The sequence below is a fragment of the Xyrauchen texanus genome, chromosome 38, assembly GCF_025860055.1.
Source record: "Xyrauchen texanus isolate HMW12.3.18 chromosome 38, RBS_HiC_50CHRs, whole genome shotgun sequence".
In the NCBI taxonomy this organism is placed as follows: domain Eukaryota; kingdom Metazoa; phylum Chordata; class Actinopteri; order Cypriniformes; family Catostomidae; genus Xyrauchen; species Xyrauchen texanus.
In genome coordinates, this window is record NC_068313.1 from 25177417 (window position 1) to 25196800 (window position 19384).

General features: G+C 38.2%; 1 protein-coding gene and 1 pseudogene across 1 annotated transcript; both read right to left on the reverse strand.

The window, feature by feature from the left end:
- Positions 1-1569: 1569 nt before the first annotated feature.
- Positions 1570-9131, reverse strand: LOC127631681 (DNA-directed RNA polymerase I subunit RPA34-like; annotated as a pseudogene).
- An 8613-nt stretch (positions 9132-17744) lies between these two features.
- On the reverse strand, positions 17745-18836 carry LOC127631574 (G-protein coupled receptor 4-like). Its single transcript, XM_052109756.1, has one exon. The coding sequence runs from the start codon at positions 18834-18836 to the stop codon at positions 17745-17747; it is 1092 nt and encodes a 363-aa protein (XP_051965716.1).
- Positions 18837-19384: the final 548 nt, after the last annotated feature.

Here is a 19384-nt window from a genome sequence, read left to right on the forward strand (position 1 = left end):
AAAATGGTTCACTACCCACAAAATCAAGGTTCTGCCAGTGCCATCACAGTCCCCTAAACCCCATAGAAAATTTGTGGGGTGAACTGAAGAGGAGAGTCCACCAACATAGACCTCTGAATTTGAAGGATCTGTAGAGATTCTGTATGGACGGATGATCTCAGATCACCTATATATATATATATAATGTATTATTTCTTTTGTATCATTGCTTGGAGAAAATATAAAGTTTATTGAAGAAAGTTTATTATAATCATAATATTAGTGAACAACATTAGACTGAAACGTGGCATAATGTGAAATTTTGCATTATGGTAAAGTTGATTTAAAACCAAACAGATTTTTTTCTTACTTCGACTGTTTGTCAAGTTCCAAATAAAGAGAAAATTATTTGAGGAAGTAGTTTTCATTCATATTTATTCACTGACTTGATTATTCACAAATAGGCTTTACAACATAATTATTTAATTTTTCAACCTTTTTTTTTATTTTTCCTGTTTTTATTTTTATGTAACTATATTGTGATATAAGCGGCATAAGGATGAGTAAATGATGAAAGAATATTAATTTTTTGAGCCAACTATTCCTTTAAGTAGAATTGTGTGGGTTTATTGTACCTAAACACAATTATGCCACTTATAACACTTGTGCAAAATAAACAGAGCAAAATAAGATCACTTTGTAAGAAGTTCCCATTGAGAGAATCAGCAGGTGCAACCATTCTGAAACACCCCAATCTAAAGCGCCATCGAACAGCGTTCCATGTATATATAATTCGACGTTATCCCATTGGACTCAGGAATGTTGAGCGCTACCTGCCTGTGCGCAGTGGCAGAGGCAGAGAAACCGAATTTACAGAAGGCAGTCCCGCCGGGTGCTCATTAGAAAACATGACCATACCTCAGTGCAGAACAAGCTGCAGACCACCAGCGCTCCTAGCAGACAAGAGGAATCTATCGCCACCTAACTGTGAACTGTAAATACTGCAGAACTGAATGCCTGTATTAGAATACCATTCTCCAAGCTGGGCAGTGCATTTTCTATACATACGCCAGTAGTTGAAAAAATACAATAGAAATGTTGATATACAGCAGGAGATTCTTTAGGAATCAACACTTATGAGATAAAATAAAATGTCGTACAGCAATTAAGAATTATTTCATGATATACAAAGACATAGTGATTCATTTTCCATTGATAGTTAAAGGCATAGATCAGCCCAAAATTAAATTGTCATTATTTACTTAGCCTACCCCAGTGTATTTCCAAAACCTGTACAACGTTCTTTTTTAAGTAGAACACAGAAGGAGATGTTAGGCAGAATGTTAGCCAGTCACCATCCACTTTCATTGTATGGGAAACAGATGCAATCTGCTTTTATGTTCCATGGAAAAACGAAAAAGGCTTGGAACCACATGAGAAAATTATTGAATTTTTTTTGGGTGAGTTATCCCTTTAAATATCACAATAAGCATTTACGAACATGACAAACAATTTCATAAAACATTTCTAGTTCTGTAACATTCTACTCATTACGTGCTTTTTCTTTTTTTTTTCTCAATATGGTCAATGTCACCATAAGACATATCCAGTCACTAGTGATAAGAAACTTGCATCAACTGTCTCTTCACTCAGTCTTTCCTTCTCTTTCTTCATCCTCCTCTCCTCTCTTGGTTGATCCTCCATAGGTTCAGGGAACTGTATCTGACCACATCCAAACTGTTCCTGTTCTTGTTTAATATAAATTTCTTCACTATGCCCTTCCCTGTCCCTCTTTGATTTCTTCTTCTTTCGTTCTTCACCCTCTTCCAGATCCAATCTTGTTCGTTTAGGTGCTTTAGGAGGAACTATGGTGACCTGATATTCCATGCGAGCTGCAATAGAACTACCAAAGGGCTGGAAACGTTGCTTGAGGCCAAGTAGGATGCAAGTAGCCGGAGCAGCCGGAATGGGAACAGGGACTTTGATCACATTGCAGATTGCATAGCTTTCTGTGATGTTAAGGACACCAGCAAAGCCTGAAATTGTGAGGGAAGGGAATTGTTCTGCTAATTTTTCCCACTGGAAATGAGCAAATGAAGGTCTGAAGGTAACATTTTACCACTTAGAAGTTAGAACACTGTAGATCTGAGGTGTCCTGCCACAAGACTTGACCATCTCGAGGCCTAATAAGGGCACTCTGAGTTTTACAAAGCTATGGAGGACACAAAGCAAAAAAGTACATATTTCTTTTGCTTCTTGGGAACCAACCAAAGGAATCCTTCAACACTTGAGGATACACAGATCATGCAAAGACATGACACACAACTCAAAGAGTTCCCACATTTTCAGAACCAATGAACTACAATGACGTGTCTAGTTAAGAGAAATATTAACAAATCAGTTTGTAGAGATATCTGAGGTTGATTTCCATTTGTACCAGTGCTTTGTGTTCCATAGGAAACATTTGGCACCTTATGAATCTGTTGAAGGGATAGTTCACCCAAAAGTGACAATCACATACAATCCCTCATGCCATCTAAAATGTGTATGACTTTCTTCTGCCGAACACACTTTTTTTTTGAAAAAGAAGAATTCCTCAGCTCTGTAGGGACATTTAATGCAAGTTAAGCTCTAAAAATCATATAAAGGCAGCATAAATAAATCCTAAATCTTCTGAAGCAATATGATAGGTGTGGGTGATCAATACTTAAGTCCTTTTTTAATATAAATCTCCCCTTTTACTTCCATATTGTTCTTCTTTGGTTTCTTGGCAATTAAATTTATTTGTGCATATCACCACCTAATGGTTGTGGCAATATGGAAGTGAAAGCTCCAAAAATCACATAAATCAGCATAAAAATAATCCTTAAGAATCTAGTGGTTAAATTTATGTCTTCAGAAGTGATATGATAGGTATGGGTGAGAAACAGATAAATTTTTAAATCCTTTGTTTTTTTTACTATAAATGGAAGCGCAGCGTAGTTCTAGCAGGAAGACTAGCAGCTGTACATCATCACATCATTAGCTGGGTAATTCCTAGCCAATCTATCACATTGCTGTTTCGGTGTGCTAACACTGCAACCTCCACCAACACCAGTTGAGCCCTGTCCCGCAAGGGGGTAGGCTCCTCGCCCCTGCCTCCTATCTCCGGCAGGACATGACGGTTCTGGGTACAACTCCCTCGGACCGCCGGACGGGGCCTACGGCAAAGAGAGAGACATTACTTTCTGTTTTACATTTATCAAATAAATGGCATCTTAAAATTCACTCAAGCCTGCGTATCTTCCCGATAGAAATTCTCCTCCCTGCTCAGTCAATCTCTCAACTTCACATTCTTCTTCTTCTTGTGTTTTGGTGATTCACATTCTTCATGCATTTCGCCCCCTACCGGGCGGGGAAAAATAATTTCTAGCATAAATGACTTTAAGAGCCCATATAATGCTAATTTACAGGTTCGTAATTTTATTTTGGGGGTCTACTAGAATAGATTTATCAGACAATGTCATGGTCAGCTATAACTCTGAGTAACCCATTCTCACTTCCTGCTCATGGTGGATACAATAGTAGGTATGGTGCATAATGGTCTGGTAAGTTTCTCCCATATGACAAAAAGATGAAACATTATATATACAGGATTGGGAAGGTTACATTTTAATTGTATTCTACTACAGATTACAGAATACATTCTGTAAAATGTCATTTGTAACGTATTCCGTTAGATTACTCAAGATCATTAATGTATTCTAAATACTTTGGATTACTTCTTCAGCACTGGTTGAACTACAGTTAGACAAAATATATTCATGTTAAAAATACATTCTCTGAAAAACCTAAATATCTTATGCAGTGTTGTTTCTAAAACAAGATTAATCAAATTGATCTTGCTTTAAGAATTTTCTGATATTTTTTCAGGAAAAGAATACAAGAATTATCATCAAGAATACTAGACAAAAATAAATTATGATCTAACGTGAATTTTCTTGATAAAAAATATGATCGTGCCTGGTAACATGTGCATGTAAAATGGCTAGAAACAGCATTTTAGTTTAGTGTAAAGCTGACAATTTACACAAGGTTTATTTCTATTTCTTCTGCTCCAAACTTACTTCAAATGTATTTCTCTGTCTGCTCGTAGGAATGTAACATATCATAAGAAAGTGTTTCACCACTGTTCAAATGCACTGTGGCAGGGCGGAGGGCTGGGCCGGGTCGTGATCCTACACACCCGGTTCCGTATTAGGCTAAAGAGTGTGATATGGCCATCCATCAGCATTCGGTTGCAGGACAAGTGCCATAGGTAATCAAAGCAGTGCTGATTTAGGGCCATATAGCACGATTGCGATATTGCTAAGTAAGTACATTTAGTACATTTTTAAAAAGTACGGTCACAAAAACCCATTTGTGCATGGAACTACTTTCTACACGATGGATCAGAATCTGCCATTGCTAGTTCAAACCAAATGATGCATCCAAGCCTTTGTTAGTAATTAAAAAATGTCACTTCAGAAATAGTATCATGGCTTGTGCTGTTTCTAACAAGTTATTGGATAAAAAAGGATGTGTGTGTGTGTGAGTGAGTGAGAGATTTACCTGTTGCCACACTCGAGCAGAGATGCTGTCAGCTTTTGGAATATCAGCTTTCTCAGTGGAAATATAGCCGTCCAAGCGGGGGTAATTCTCCCTATTTTGCGGTAGCCGTTGCGCAAGAGTCGATCACTATAGAAACAGCAATGTCCTCCGCCATTTTAAACAGCACCCATTGTGTAATCAATCTGTCTGTTGTGTCTCTCAACTGTGATGAGCCATAATGCTGAATTTGTTCATTTAAAGCCGTTTAAAGCTATTTCCTAGCTTTAGTAGTGTAGTGTAGTAAGCGTTCATAAGGAGCTGTTTTATGTAAACACTGGTTGACACAGATTCATATCATGTCCCCTAACTGGCTCATATTACACACAAAAATTATCTTTTGCCACCACCTGCTGGCTAACATATGTAATGTCAAAACAAAAAAGACAAACCATTGCTCTTAACAGATCTGTACTGCTCTTACACTTTAGTTTAGAATGGCACGAACACAAGCAGAGTGATACACTCAGTGAAGCGTCCGAGTGCTGAAGCTGTCAGAGCATCAGTGCTCATGGAACGTCTCTCATCCAATCAGATTCGAGGACCAGAACTAACTGTTGTATGTACGTATATATATATATATATATATATATATATATATATATATATATACAGCTCTGGAAAAAATTAAGAGACCACTGCAGAATTAAGTTTACTACTTATAGGTATGTGTTTGAGTAAAATGTTTTTTTTTTTTTTTACTGACTCGATAAATGCATAGCAAACAAGTTCATATTAATTTTTAAACAATACAATACTCATGTTATAACTTAGGAAGAGTTCAGAAATCAGTATTTGGTGGAATAACCCTGACACAGCTTTCATGCATCTTGACATGCTCTTTTCTTTCACATTGCTGTTAACTCCTTTACCGAACACCATTATTACATAATTAAAGACTTTACACTCTTATTGGATGGATCAAATTAAAATAGTGTGTTCGATGGCGTTGACACATATCAGAGTAAGATGTAGGTTATGAAGTAAATAAATGTTCAGAATTTTTTTTTTTTTTTTTTTTTTTATAAAAACCTGTTCCCTTCTGAGGGGAACTGAGACGTTTGTCTAAAAATATATCAATTTAAAATGAATTTAGCAATAAAAACTAAGACTTAAAAATTTTTGTCCCTTATATCAAGAATCAGTGCCATTTAGAATCAACTAACATAAATTAAACTAACATGAACATAAACTAACATGGTTCTCAGCAGGAAACTGATGGAGTACGTAATCTGTGTAGGGAAGGAGGTATTACCCCAAGTAAAGGAGTTCAAGTACCTCAGGGTCTTGAGTGAGGGGACAATGGAGCAGGAGGTTGGCCGGAGAATCGGGGCAGCGGGGGCAGTATTGCACTCGCTCTATCGCACCGTTGTCACGAAAATAGAGCTGAGATGGAAGGAAAAGATATCGATCTACCGGTCAATTTTAGTTCCTACCCTTACCAATGGTCATGAAGGATGGGTCATGACCAAAAGAACTAGGTCGCGAGTACAAACGGCCGAAATGCTTCCTCAAAAGGGTTGCAGGCTTCTCCCTTAGAGATAGGGTGAGGAGCTCAGTCATCCGTGAGGAGCTCGGAGTAGAGCCGATGCTCCTTTGCGTCGAAAGGAGTCAGTTGAAGTGGTTTGGGCATCTGGTAAGGATGCCCCCTGGCCACCTCCCTAGTGAAGACCCAGGACTAGGTGGAGAGATTATATCTCCACACTGGCCTGGGAATGCCTCGGGGTCCCCCAGTCAGAGCTGGTTAATGTGGCTCGGGATAGGGAAGTTTGGGGCCCCCTGATGGAGCTGCTGCCCCCTCGACCTGACTTCGGATAAGCGGTTGAAGATGGATGGATGGATAAAATTAATTCATGCTTAGTTTTAGTACAATGTACATGATAGATCATAATGACAGAAAGGTAGTGTCCAACTAACACGTCTTTACCCAATTTACAAACTCCATGTCCGTTTTGATTTTATGAATCCCCATTTATATGTTTTTGATTACTGTAGGAACCATGTCACTATTTCTAAAACAAAGTATCCCAAATAATTTCTGCAATTAGCAAATCAGCATCTCCAGTTCAATAGATCCCAAGAAATGTTATAGGAAATCATTGCGGATCGAAAAAAGCAGGTGCTTTGATGAGCTATAATTCCTTTTGTTTATCGCCATCCAATAAGGCACTTGAAGGGGAATCATACAAAAGAGGGACAAAATCCACCGGGCACTGATATTAAAACTAGATGGGAAAATAAAGTTATCACCATACTAGGTATTATATATTTCGGTGTAGTATGAGTTTAGCAGTATTAGCTAGGTAGCACCAACCTTTCTGTGCCAGTGAAGTCTATTCTTCACTGGACGACACACCAAACAACAGAATCTGGACGACGTTTTCTCAACTTTGCCAAATACAATTCATTCATACACTTGTGTCACCAATATGTTGCTCCGAGTACAATTGTACATGTAAAGCACACGTAGATGCAAGGGAGCACACATCAAACCAGAAGCACTGTGGCGTCGCTGCAACCAGAGAGCTGTAATACATTGGTGTGACACCAGAGGGGGCACTTATAAAGCTTTTCTATGGGCCAGTTTGACTGGAGTGATGACGTAGAGACAAAAACTCGCTTGACGGCACAAAACAATCATTGACGAATCGTAATCAGAGACAAATTAGAGACCAAAAAATAAAATAAAAAATGCTCTATCATAAAATCTATTAATAAAAATGCTTAAAAAATATTAATACAGCTTGTTCATTGTTAGATGAAGCTATATCAAAGTGATTATACGTTTTTGAGTTTTTGAATTACACAAATTTGTTTTCATTAGTAGAGGTTTTGTATGTTGTTTTCCAATGCCGAATTCAAAATCATCTTAAATAGAATAATTGTGTGTGTGTGTGTGTGTGTGTGTGTGCGTGCGCGCGCGCGTGCATGCGTGTGTTTGTTGTTTCTTCGAACAAATATACCAGAATTATCATATTTTTGTAATACCTCTTGGGTAAACAAGAGTACATTATTAAACCATACTGACATAATAATAATAATAATAATAATAATAATAATAATAATAATAATAATAATAATAATAATAAATAAATAAATAAATTGAAAGTCTGCACTGGGTTATCTGTGTTCTATCAGGTTGTCACATACGGTATTTAAAATGTTGGCTAAAACAATGGTTTGATATGTTAAATGATGCTGTTTGATGCTGTCTTATGAACTGATTTTATTTATTTATTTACTTTTAGTTAACTCTTTCAGTTTTGGTGAAAAGCCTAGAATAGACGTTTTAATGGCATGTTAACATTGTGACAACATACCCCATGTACAGTATGTTGTCACAATGCTAACATGCCATTGATCACTTCCGCTAGTGTGAGAACACTGTGCACGTTTGGCTGCCACTTCCCATTCTGACTATATTTTTTCGCGTGTTTGTTTCCATTTGTTTTTCTTTTCATTTATTAGTCTGTGCATAAAGTTAAATCCTGTTAGCTTCTGAAACTGTAACATGTTTGGAATTACTTTCTTTGTGCTTACCAGAGAAAAACAACATTTACCTGCCATTGGAGACGGGACAGCTCACGCTCCCTTTCACAGATATATCGCGAGCCCACTCTTTGTCTGTCAATCACCTCTCTCGACATGGGTATTGAGTGAGTCTCCACACTCTTTATCACCTGTGTCGACTGTTCTTTTGGGTTGCCTTCCTCTCGATAATCTGTTAGGAGTAGAATAGTCTTGGATATAATTTATTAAAGTGCTTTTTATCTTCCTCACTCTCATCCTTGGAATTCATGTTATGGAAATCCAACAACTGATATCACAACTTAAAGTCTTAAACTGCCATCTGCATTTAGACTCAGAGACATATGAACTCTGTCGTGAACTCGGAATCCTCCGGCGGCTGTGGCATATCCATCGCTCACCACAGAATATCTAGTCTGTCTATCGTTCATCTCCCACAGCAATTCCATCTATCTGGACAAAAATACAGTGTTGTAAAACTTATATTGCTTCGGCAAGATGCTCAAACTCACTTTCACTGAGGCATTTAACTAAAGACTCCACATCAAAACACATCGTATTTGTTCATCATGATTTGGCACTATTGAACTGTCGCTGTCTAACGGACAAAGAGTCAATTCTCAATGAATTCATCACTGATAAAAACTGGACATGCTACAGCTAACTGAAACCTGGCAAACAACTAATGACATTCTACAACAAAATTTGCTTACCCCCCATGGATACAAATATTTGTCTTAACCCCGACCTCATGGAAAGGGGAGCGGGCTAGCTGTTGTTTGTTGAGATGGCATGAGAATGGTTTTGACTGAATTTCATAATGTCACGTCTTTAAAAATCTGGCTCTCAAGATTGTTGGTGAAACTCCTCTCATTGTGTTATTGATTTATTGACTTGCAAAATATCAGCCTCACTTTTTCTCTGAACTTAGTGGAATACTCATTCTTGCCTGTGCTATGTCTCCCCATGTTATATGGCTTGGTGATTTCAATATCCATGTTGATACTGACTGTTCAAATACAACTGAACAGCACTCAACACTGCATGTTCAACGTACAGCTCTTCTGTCATCCAAAAAGCAAGTTGTAGACATAGAGCCATCTTTGCTACAGTGAACAAGCTAATTCACGTGCCGGCTTAGGACTCACACAGCTCTGATGAACATTGTGACTTATTTCTGCACTTATTTCAAGATAAAATTGTTTCCATTTACCAAAAATCCACATCAACAATTTCTGAAGATCTTCTGCACAAATGTCTGTCTGAACACCCTATCCACCCTTTCTCCTCCTTCACTCCCATTAGCCCATCATCAGTCAGTGATCTAATTTTACATTACAAATCATCATCCTGTCAGTTGGACCCTGCCCCAACCTCCCACACTGTGACAGTCATTTTGGCTCCTATTTCGCATATGATAAACACATAACTTGCATCTTCCATGGTTCCAACTGATCTTAAAATTGCTGCTGTTACACCAGTCCTTAAAGGTCCCAACTTCGATCCATCTTCCCTCTGCAACTATTGTTGTTCTATTTCTAACCTGCTTTTTATATCTAAACTTCTGGAAAAAGTTGTAGACTCCCAGTTACAATCACATATTGCAGCTAATAATCCCTATGACCCTTTCAAATCTGGATTTCGCCTATTCCACAGCACTAAAACTGCTCTCTTGAAGGTTATTAATGATATCCTCCTCTCTGTTGACTCAGTATTCTGATCTTGCTTGCTTGAGCTTTGCTTTTGACACTGTATACCACAAAACACTCCTTTCCCGACATTCAGATATTGGTATTACTCGCACTGCTCTATCCTGGTTTTCTTACCTCACTAACAGAAAATATTTCACCTAAATTAAGAAAAACAAATCTCCTACTGCTCCTCTCAATCGGGGTATCCCCAGGGTTCTGTGCTGGGTTTAGTACTGCAGTGCATCTCCTCCTCATGGACTGCACCAGATTTGCCAGTTCTTGCTGTGAGATGTTACCCCACTCTTCCACCAAGGCACTTGCAAGTTCCCGTACATTTATGGGGAGAATGGCCCAACCCCTCACCCTCCGATACAACAGGTCCCAGACTTGCTCAATGGGATTGAGATCTAGGCTCTTCCCTGGCCATGGCAGAACACTGACATTCCTGTATTGTAGGAAATCATGCACAGAACAAGCGGTGTGGCTGGTGGCATTGTCATGCTGGAGGGTCATGTCAGGATGAGCCTGCAGGAAGGGTACTACATGAGGGAAGAGGATGTCTTCCCTGTAATGCACAGTGTTGAGATTGCCTGCAATTACAACAAGCTCAGTCCAATGATGCTGTGACACACCACCCCAGACCATGATGGACCCTCCACCTCCAAATCGATCCCGCTCCAGAGTACAGGCCTAGGTGTAACACTCATTCCTTTGATGATAAACGCAAGTCCAACCATCACCCCTGGTGAGACAAAACCACGTCTCGTCAGTGAAGAGCACTTTTTGCCAGTCCTGTCTGGTCCAGCAAAAAGTGGGTTTGTGCACATAGGTAATGTTGTTGCTGGTGATGTCTGGAAGGACCTATCTTTCAACAGGCCTGCAAGCCCTCTGGATCGGACTTGTTGGTCCAGCACATCACACAGATGCTCAATTGGATTGACATCTGGGGAATTTGGAGGCCAGGGCAACACCTTGAACTCTTCATCATGTTCCTCAAACCATTCCCGAACTGTGTGGTAGGGCGCATGAGGAAGGGCGGAGGGCTGGCCGGGTTGTGATTATACACACCCGGTCCCTTATCAGGCTAATTAAGCCTCCGAGAGGGATAAAGGCTGATGGCAGACGGTGGTGCGACGAGAAAGAGATGTCCGTCATGTGTGTGTTTGTCTTTTGGAGTGTAAAGGAGTTCAATGGGAAGGAGGAGGCGAGAACCGGCTTGGCAATATAAATAATATTTTAATGAATGACCAAAAGACAAACACACACATGACGGACATGTCCGGAAACTATCTCTCTCTCGTCGCACCACCGTCTGCCATTGGCCTTTATCCCTCTCGGAGGCTTAATTAGCCTGATAAGGGACCAGGTGTGTGTAATCACAACCCGGCCCTGCCCTCCACATTGCCACAGCGCATTATCCTGCTGAAAGAGACCACTGCCATCAGGGAATACCATTGCCATGAACGGGTGTAGCTGGTCTGCAACAATGTTTAGGTAGGTGGCACATGTCAAATTGAAATCGATGTGAATGGCCAGACCCAAATATTGCAGGGATGATGCAATTTAACCTAATACAATATGTACAGTAGGTCACACTGAGTGCAGTCTAAAGACCCGACCAAATAAATAAGTTGGCATGGGTCAAGAGTTCACATGGGTCAACTGTGACACAAGGTCCAAAATATTGCTTTAACCATTGTTCAAAGTGCAGTGAAACAAGTTGTAATTATAGCTCACAGCCTGTCAAGCATAACAATGAAAAGAAGAAAAAACACCTCTTTTACACAGTGACACCTTTTTATCTGAAAACACAATTTTACTGCTTTTACTACCATCATAAGCAATATCATATGCTTTCAAAATGGCAAAATTAGTTTATTCGAACTAGGTGAGACCATCCTCTCCAGTGTTTCTTCCATTACCTTTTCTTCTGCTATTTGGACGAATGTGTCTGCTATGGACAGTGGTGTTAAATCAAGAGATTCTACACACCAACTAATTAATTATGATTACTATTTTCGGTCTTTACTATTTACTACTTTACTAGTTTTTCTATTTATACTTTTTAAACAGTATGTCCATCCAATTCGACTCATCCATTGAAAAATAATAATAATCAACATTTAAATTATTTAAAGAAATTAATATATAGGCACGATTTATATTTGTCTACAAATTTCAAAAGCTTTTAAGGACCATGAGGAAAATAAATAAAGTTTTTCCAAACCTTTGGTTGTGTACCTGCATCATTCTTGGTACCATTTTTATTTTATCATAAATAAAATGTTAATTGATATCTTCTTCTGATCCACAGGTAGGTTGAACATTTGTTCAGCAGGTTGATACAGTCTGACACTTTCAGATAAGAACCCATTGACATTTCTCCTTTCCAGGTCACTGACTGGCCACACTGCACCGACGCAGAGCCAAAGTGCCAAGGCATTGTGTTTCCATAAGAAGAAACGTGACCCTGTGAACATTGACCTTGGACAGATGGGTGGTGTGCTGAAGTACATTGTTGAATAAGAAGGAGCATAAAGTCATGACTTCAGTCAAGCAGATGATGAAAGGTAAACACTGGCAAGTAAGGCAAGTGCTATTGAACATTTCTATAAATAAACACACGGGTGATGAAGCTTAAAGGGGATTTGGCATATTTTTCACTTTCACACTGAGTATAGAAATGAGCATAAAACATGACAAAAATTTAGTATCTTTTTTCTTGTAAGATTTCTATTCTGTTTGGTAATGTTTTCCTGAAATAAATTTTTCCAATGTAATAAAAATAGTTTTCTTTATCTGAGCAGTACAAGACTTGGGGAATTTTCCTTCACTTCCCATATGAACACACAAAAATGGACAGACCATTGGAGTCTAAATGAATGGGAAAGGCTAAAAAAACAGAGCATTTTTTATTATTTGTCAAATACAATCTATAAATCATCCACAATGCAGAACAAACACACAGAAATGAAGGAGAAAGACTATACAGCATGCATAGTGTAAAACACACACACACACACACACACACACACACACAGAAAATGAGGGGGTGAGACCATAACATACCCACAATGCAGAACAAGCGCACACATTTACACACACATACACACAGATTAAATGGATGAGCTTAACACAGCTAGAAGGGGGACACTAGAAATGTATAACATAATAACCTTGTAATTACCTGTTTGTACCCCCCACCCCCCACACACACACACACACACACACACACACACACGCACACACACAAAGAACAAAGTCTGAGTGATGGTGTTTTACAGTCTCACCCCTTCATTTCTGTGTGTTTGTTTTGCATTGTGGCTGATCTCTCTGTTTATTACTGTTGATTTTCTTTACATTATTATTAATTTACTTTGAGTTATTACATTTTGATGTTTGAAATTAATGATTGGTAAAAAACGATAATTCTATCTTCTCTTTGAAACACCATGGTCAGGTTTGCCTGTAAGCATAATGTGACATCATTGCAAAAACTGATACTTAAAACAATTAAAAAACAAATGCTAAACTTAGACAAATAATAGTTTCATAAATATAACAAAATATTGCCTAAATATATAACCAAATGTAAAACTTGTGATCAAATTTAAAATGACTATATGGTAGGTAGCTGCATAGAACACAGAAGCCATCTAGTGACTATTGTTGTCATTAAATGATTTTAATTTTTCACCAGATTGTTGCAATCTACCCCCACCCAATTCATGAGGCATTCTCATATTTCTTCATGTCCTTGGTGTTGCTCATGCCACACTCTACCAGTCGAGCAACAATAACACCAAAATACAGTCAAATATCATCATATGCTTTACATTTTATGCTTGCACATTTAGCAAATGCTTTTTTTATCCAAAGCAACTTACACTACATTTAGTTTGTGTTCACTGGAAACATGACCTTGGTGTTGCCCACTAATAATTGTGCATAAAGTCACTGTAGTTTTGTACGCAATACTACACTAACTTACTGTGCCAATATTAGTGGTGAATTACTTGAAAAAATGTTTTTTATAAGACTTGGTGACTTTTCCTCCACTTGCCATCTAAACACACAAAAAACAATTGGACGATTGATTCGATAAGTCTAATTGGTCATAAAAAGCAACACCTTTCCTGTTCATTTTCAAAATTGACAGACTATTGGAGTCTAAATGAATGGGAAAGTCTAAAAAATAGAGCATTTTTTTATTATTTGTCAAATACAATCTATAAATCAGCCACAATGCAAACAAACACACACAGAAATGAAGGGGTAAGACTATACAACATGCAGAGTGCAAAATACAGACACATACACAAATTAACTGGTGGGGCTATAACACAACAGTTTTTTCAAAATCTATAAATCAGCCACAACACACACACACACACACACACACACACACACACACACACACACACACACACACACACACACACACACACACACACACACACACATTGGTCTACCTATCATTATGAGGACTTTCCATAGACATAATTATTTTTATACTGTACAAACTATAGATTCTATCCTCTAAACCTAACCATCACAAAAAAACTTTTTGCATTTTTACATTTTCAATAAAACATTGTTTAATATATATTTTTTAAGCTATTTAAATTATGGGGACACTAGAAATGTCCTCATAAACCACATTTATAGCATAAAACCCTTGTAATTACCAGTTTGTAACCTAAAAAAATATCCTCGTAAACCACATAAACATGCCCACACACACACACACACACACACACACACACACACACACACACACACACACACACACACACACACAGAGAAACGAGGGGGTGAGACCATAACATACCCACAATGCAGAACAAGTGCACACATATACACACACACACATACACACACAGATTAAATGGGTGAGTTTAACAGAGCTAGAAGGAGACAAAAATGTCCTTGACAAAAAAATACAAATAAAATATTTTTTTTGTGTGATGACAAAACAGATGCTTGGGACAGAAAGTTTTAACATTGCTCTGTACAGTATGACACACTGGAATCAGTGGATTTAAATGGCATACATAAATATTTTGGTGACAACATCTTGTGTTTATAGAATATGTGAGAATTCCTACACCACCTGAGCATTTTTACTATCAACTATGTGTTCTGCTCTATTAATCAGCTGAGACTCTTCACAAGTAACCTGAACCATCTTTACAGCATGGTGGGAGTCACACTAACTCATCTGTGATAGTACACCATCTTGACTTGAAGGGCACAAATGTAAGTTGCCTTAATGTTTGGTAGTTTATCCAAAGAATAAACCTAACGACCTCGTGTAGAAATTCTTAAAGCATTTTCATGTAATAAAGCCTGGTGTTTTTAACCTTGTCTGTGGATAAGAAAAATCACAAAATAGATGAAATGGAGAGTAAATTGAGACTTTTGTTAAAGTTTTCTTTCTGCTGAGAAGGGAACCCATTAAAAAGTCACTTCTGAAGTTTCAGAAATGATTTCAACAACCGTACTCAGATTGGCCAAGATATTAGTCTGCAATAAAGAGTCAGAGATTTCAATGTGAACTCAGAATTTCTCATCAAGACCAAATTATCTGAACTATAGGCAATCCTTATTAATTTTGAGGAATCGTAGGGAAAAACATCTGAGAGATAATACTTCAATGAAATATGAATGAGCTCCATTAAATGGATAGTTCACACAAAAATAAATTTCTGTCATCATTTACTCACCCTCATGTTGTTCCAAACCTGTATGACTTTCGGAAGAAAGTCAAATGGAGTCTCAGTCATCATACACTTTCCCTGCATAATTTTTCCAAACAGTGAAAGTGAATGGTGACTGATGTTGTGATTCTACCTAACATATCCTGTTGTGTAAGAAAAAAGTTGCTAGAGTTTAGAACAACATAATGGTGATTAAATGATGACATATTTTTAATTTTGGGGTAAACTATCACTTCTCTTCCATTTTTCATTTCATTTTTGCTTCCCTTTCCTGCAGAAGAATTAACTACATCTATAAAAAAAAGAGATGTGCACTACAACAAAATAAGAACTGACATCATTTCTTTTAGTTTGGCATAACAGAAAATCCATTACATTGCACTTATACATTGCTGGCATTCAGGACTTACAATTTAGTAGGCTGAAAGAGGGCACCTGGATAACTACTGAACAAAAAAGTTAAACAACTGCAAAGCCCATTGTTTGACACAGTTTCCATTTTGGGTGTCTCTGGATCACTGAAAAGAAAGTATGAAATCAAAAGAGACAGCTGAGAGAAACATGTTTCAATGGACATGGTCCTGTTAAGCTACTCAAGGCTTTGTTTATATAGTGTATTAGGATGAGGTCTGTAATATTGACATATCATAAGGCACCATTCTAAAACATGTCTCATGTGATATGAGTTGGAAAATAAATAACCAAAGTTGCTTAAAATGAGCAACGATGCTTTTGTAAGTCAAAACAGGGATATCAGAGTATATTTCCTGAACAATCTGAAAGAACAGACACAAATGACAGGCATGAGAACACATTCTGTACATATAAAACATTCAAAAGGAGAAGGGAACATCAACATTGTGCTCTCATTGGTTATCCTCATCTCCAAATAAAAGACATCAGATTTTATCATAGACAGTGTTTTTGGGTAAAATTTGAGGTACACAGCTGTTGTTATAGTTATCTTCAGAAGTGTGTCTTCATATGCATACACATCCCAAAACGTATTTACACTTCAGCTAGGGATGCACAATATATCAGCGGCCATGTTGGTCTCGGACGAGAAATGGGAACTTTAGTGATCCGTTATCAAAGCTGATTGATATTGAGCTGATATATTAAAGTCAATTAGTTATGTATTTTTCAGGCACATGCTAATCATCATATGGGTTTTGATTGGTGCCTTCTGGCTTTGCTTTAGAAGATCATTCTGGATCTGAGTAAACACTCAATTATACAGGATTTATTTGTCATATGCATTTTGTTTCTTTTTGTATGTTAAAGCATATTTTTGTGTTTACAGTGAGTGTGAGACTTGTTTGCATTCCTTAGTTTTGTCTTTTCACGGGTTTGAATCAAGTGCAATGCACTGTATTTCTAAAAGTAGTTCACTCATTAAATTAATTTTAAATGTCTAAGCTTTTTTTAAATAAAAGGAAGTTGGCTATAGGAATATAACATTTCTTTATTTAACTGGTTGAAATTAGGCAACATTTAGTAAATTATTTTAAGTTTTTTAAGTTTTAGATGTTTCTTGCTGGTTCCTTGTTTTCTGCAATTGTAAAAATAATCCACTTTACATTATTGATTTTATTAGAAAAGCTCCAGATGTGGCTTAATAAGGTGAGCCTTTTGTTTTTGTAATCAGACACAAAAAATGTATATATATCCAGATATAGATTTATCTGCAATTTCGTCAAATATATAGTTATCGTATCGGCCAAAATTTCCATATCAGTGCATCCCTAACTTCAGCCACAATTAAAAAATGTATGAATGTATTTGCATTATAAAATAAAATATTGAACCAAGTGCCATTCATCAAATCATAATTATTAGATATAATGGTCTAAATTGAGACAAAAAAGTATTTGTCTTCATTAATTTGTTCTAAGGAAAGGTCTTGCATTAATTAGTTTATTCACAGATAACATTTGGTTAGATATTTCACACAGTTTAAAGTATGGCTTAAGTGTTGAAATACTTCTTGGGTCCACTTAAAGGGATAGTTCACCCTAAAAAAATCCCAGTCACCATTCACTTATTTTTTCCAAATAATTAAAGTGAATGGTGACTGGGGCTGTCATTCTGCCTAACGTCTCTTTTTATGTTCCATAGAAGAAATTCACATGGGTTTGAAACAACATAAAATGACGAGTAAATGACAGAATTTTCCTTTGGGGTGAGTCCACATGCAATTTCACTTCTTAACACTGAGAATGGTCATTTGGAGGCACTCCTCTTTGAGCACTTCAATGTCAGACTTATAGGCGTTACTCTTGACCTCACCATAGAAATCAGGTTTCTTCATTGCCAGGGGTGTCTCTACGGTGATTGACGCCCCCATCAGTGCATCTTTTTGACCCCGATGGAAGAGACCCAAAAGGGTGGCCAGGGCCTGACCCACATCCTGACGGGCCCCTTCGTTGACAAAGCAGTATAGAATAGGGTCTGCTACGCAATTGAGGCTGGTGAGCGCTAGAGTCACATGATATGTACCAAACAAGTCCTCCTCTGCACCACAGTCACAGGGGTTGCTGAGGAAGACCACACTTCGCCACAAAAGTAGGACGTGGTAGGGAGCAAAGCAGAGGAGCACAATGAGGATCAAACTGAGGGCCAGCCTCTTAATTTTGGCCTTCTCTTGTCGCTCGGTGGAGACATTACCTCGTACAGCTCTCAGAATACCTCTATATGCAGCCAGCATCACACTCCAGGGTGCCAAGAAGCCCAGGAAAGTGCGGTAAAGGTTCATACCAGCCACCCAGTCCTGCATGGGGTACTTCTCAAAGCAGAAGGTGTGGTTGAAGCGATCCTTGAAGAGTTCATCATGGAAGAGAGGTGCAGAGTTAGCCACTACTTCCGTGACCCAGACAACCGCGCTGACTAGCAAAGCTGTTTTGACCCTACGAACTTTGGCAAATTTAAGGGGATGAGCTACTGCCAAATACCGATCCACTGATATGCAGCAAAGGAAGGCAATGCTGACGTAAATGTTAGTGTAGAAGATGAATCCAAAGAGCTTGCATGACACCTGGCCGTGGATCCAGTTGTCATGGTGAAGAAAATAGTCTATCCACAGTGGCAACGTGGCTATGTACAAGAGGTCAGCCACACAGAGGTTCATCAAGTAGACGCCCAGCTCATTCTTCTGTTTGACCTGCATGTAAGCAGCCCACAGGGCCATGCAGTTGGTGGGGAAGCCAAGTACGATGATAATAATATACAGCGCTGGCTGGAAGAACTGATCAATGTTCGAGTCGACATTGCACGAGGTTGAAATGTTACACATGGTCTCTTTGGTTCATCAAAGACTAATATAATCATTAAGATTGGCTGAGCTTCCTAAGGACCCAACTCAAGCCATACTTATGGATAAGACTAAGGGGGCCAGAGGTTTCTTTTAAGCTTTCATGTGTTATGTTGTGATCATAACACTGTAGCCCACCCTGTTCTAGCATGGTGGGTCTGACACGTCACATATCTCTACCTCGTTTCATGGCTAGTGCTGCAGCCTCTCTGAGAGCTGTACATGCAAGTGAAGGACATCAAGTCATAGCAACAAGAGCAAATGCAAGCTGGATGGAGAACATGCCATTAATCCTTGTGAAATGATCACCAAAGTGTTTTCAGATGGAGGTCAGGGCTTTTTTAGCAGTATGAAACAGTCATGCTCAATGACTAATGTTCTTTGGTCTGTCCAGGAACATCCATCTGTAAAAAGAGGACAAAGAGCAATTATGTGAGGTTTTAGTACCTCCTAGTGAGTTTTGGAGTGGGCTTTAGTATTTTTCTTTATTTACAATTTTTACAGTCACTGTGATATTTGTTATCTTGGTT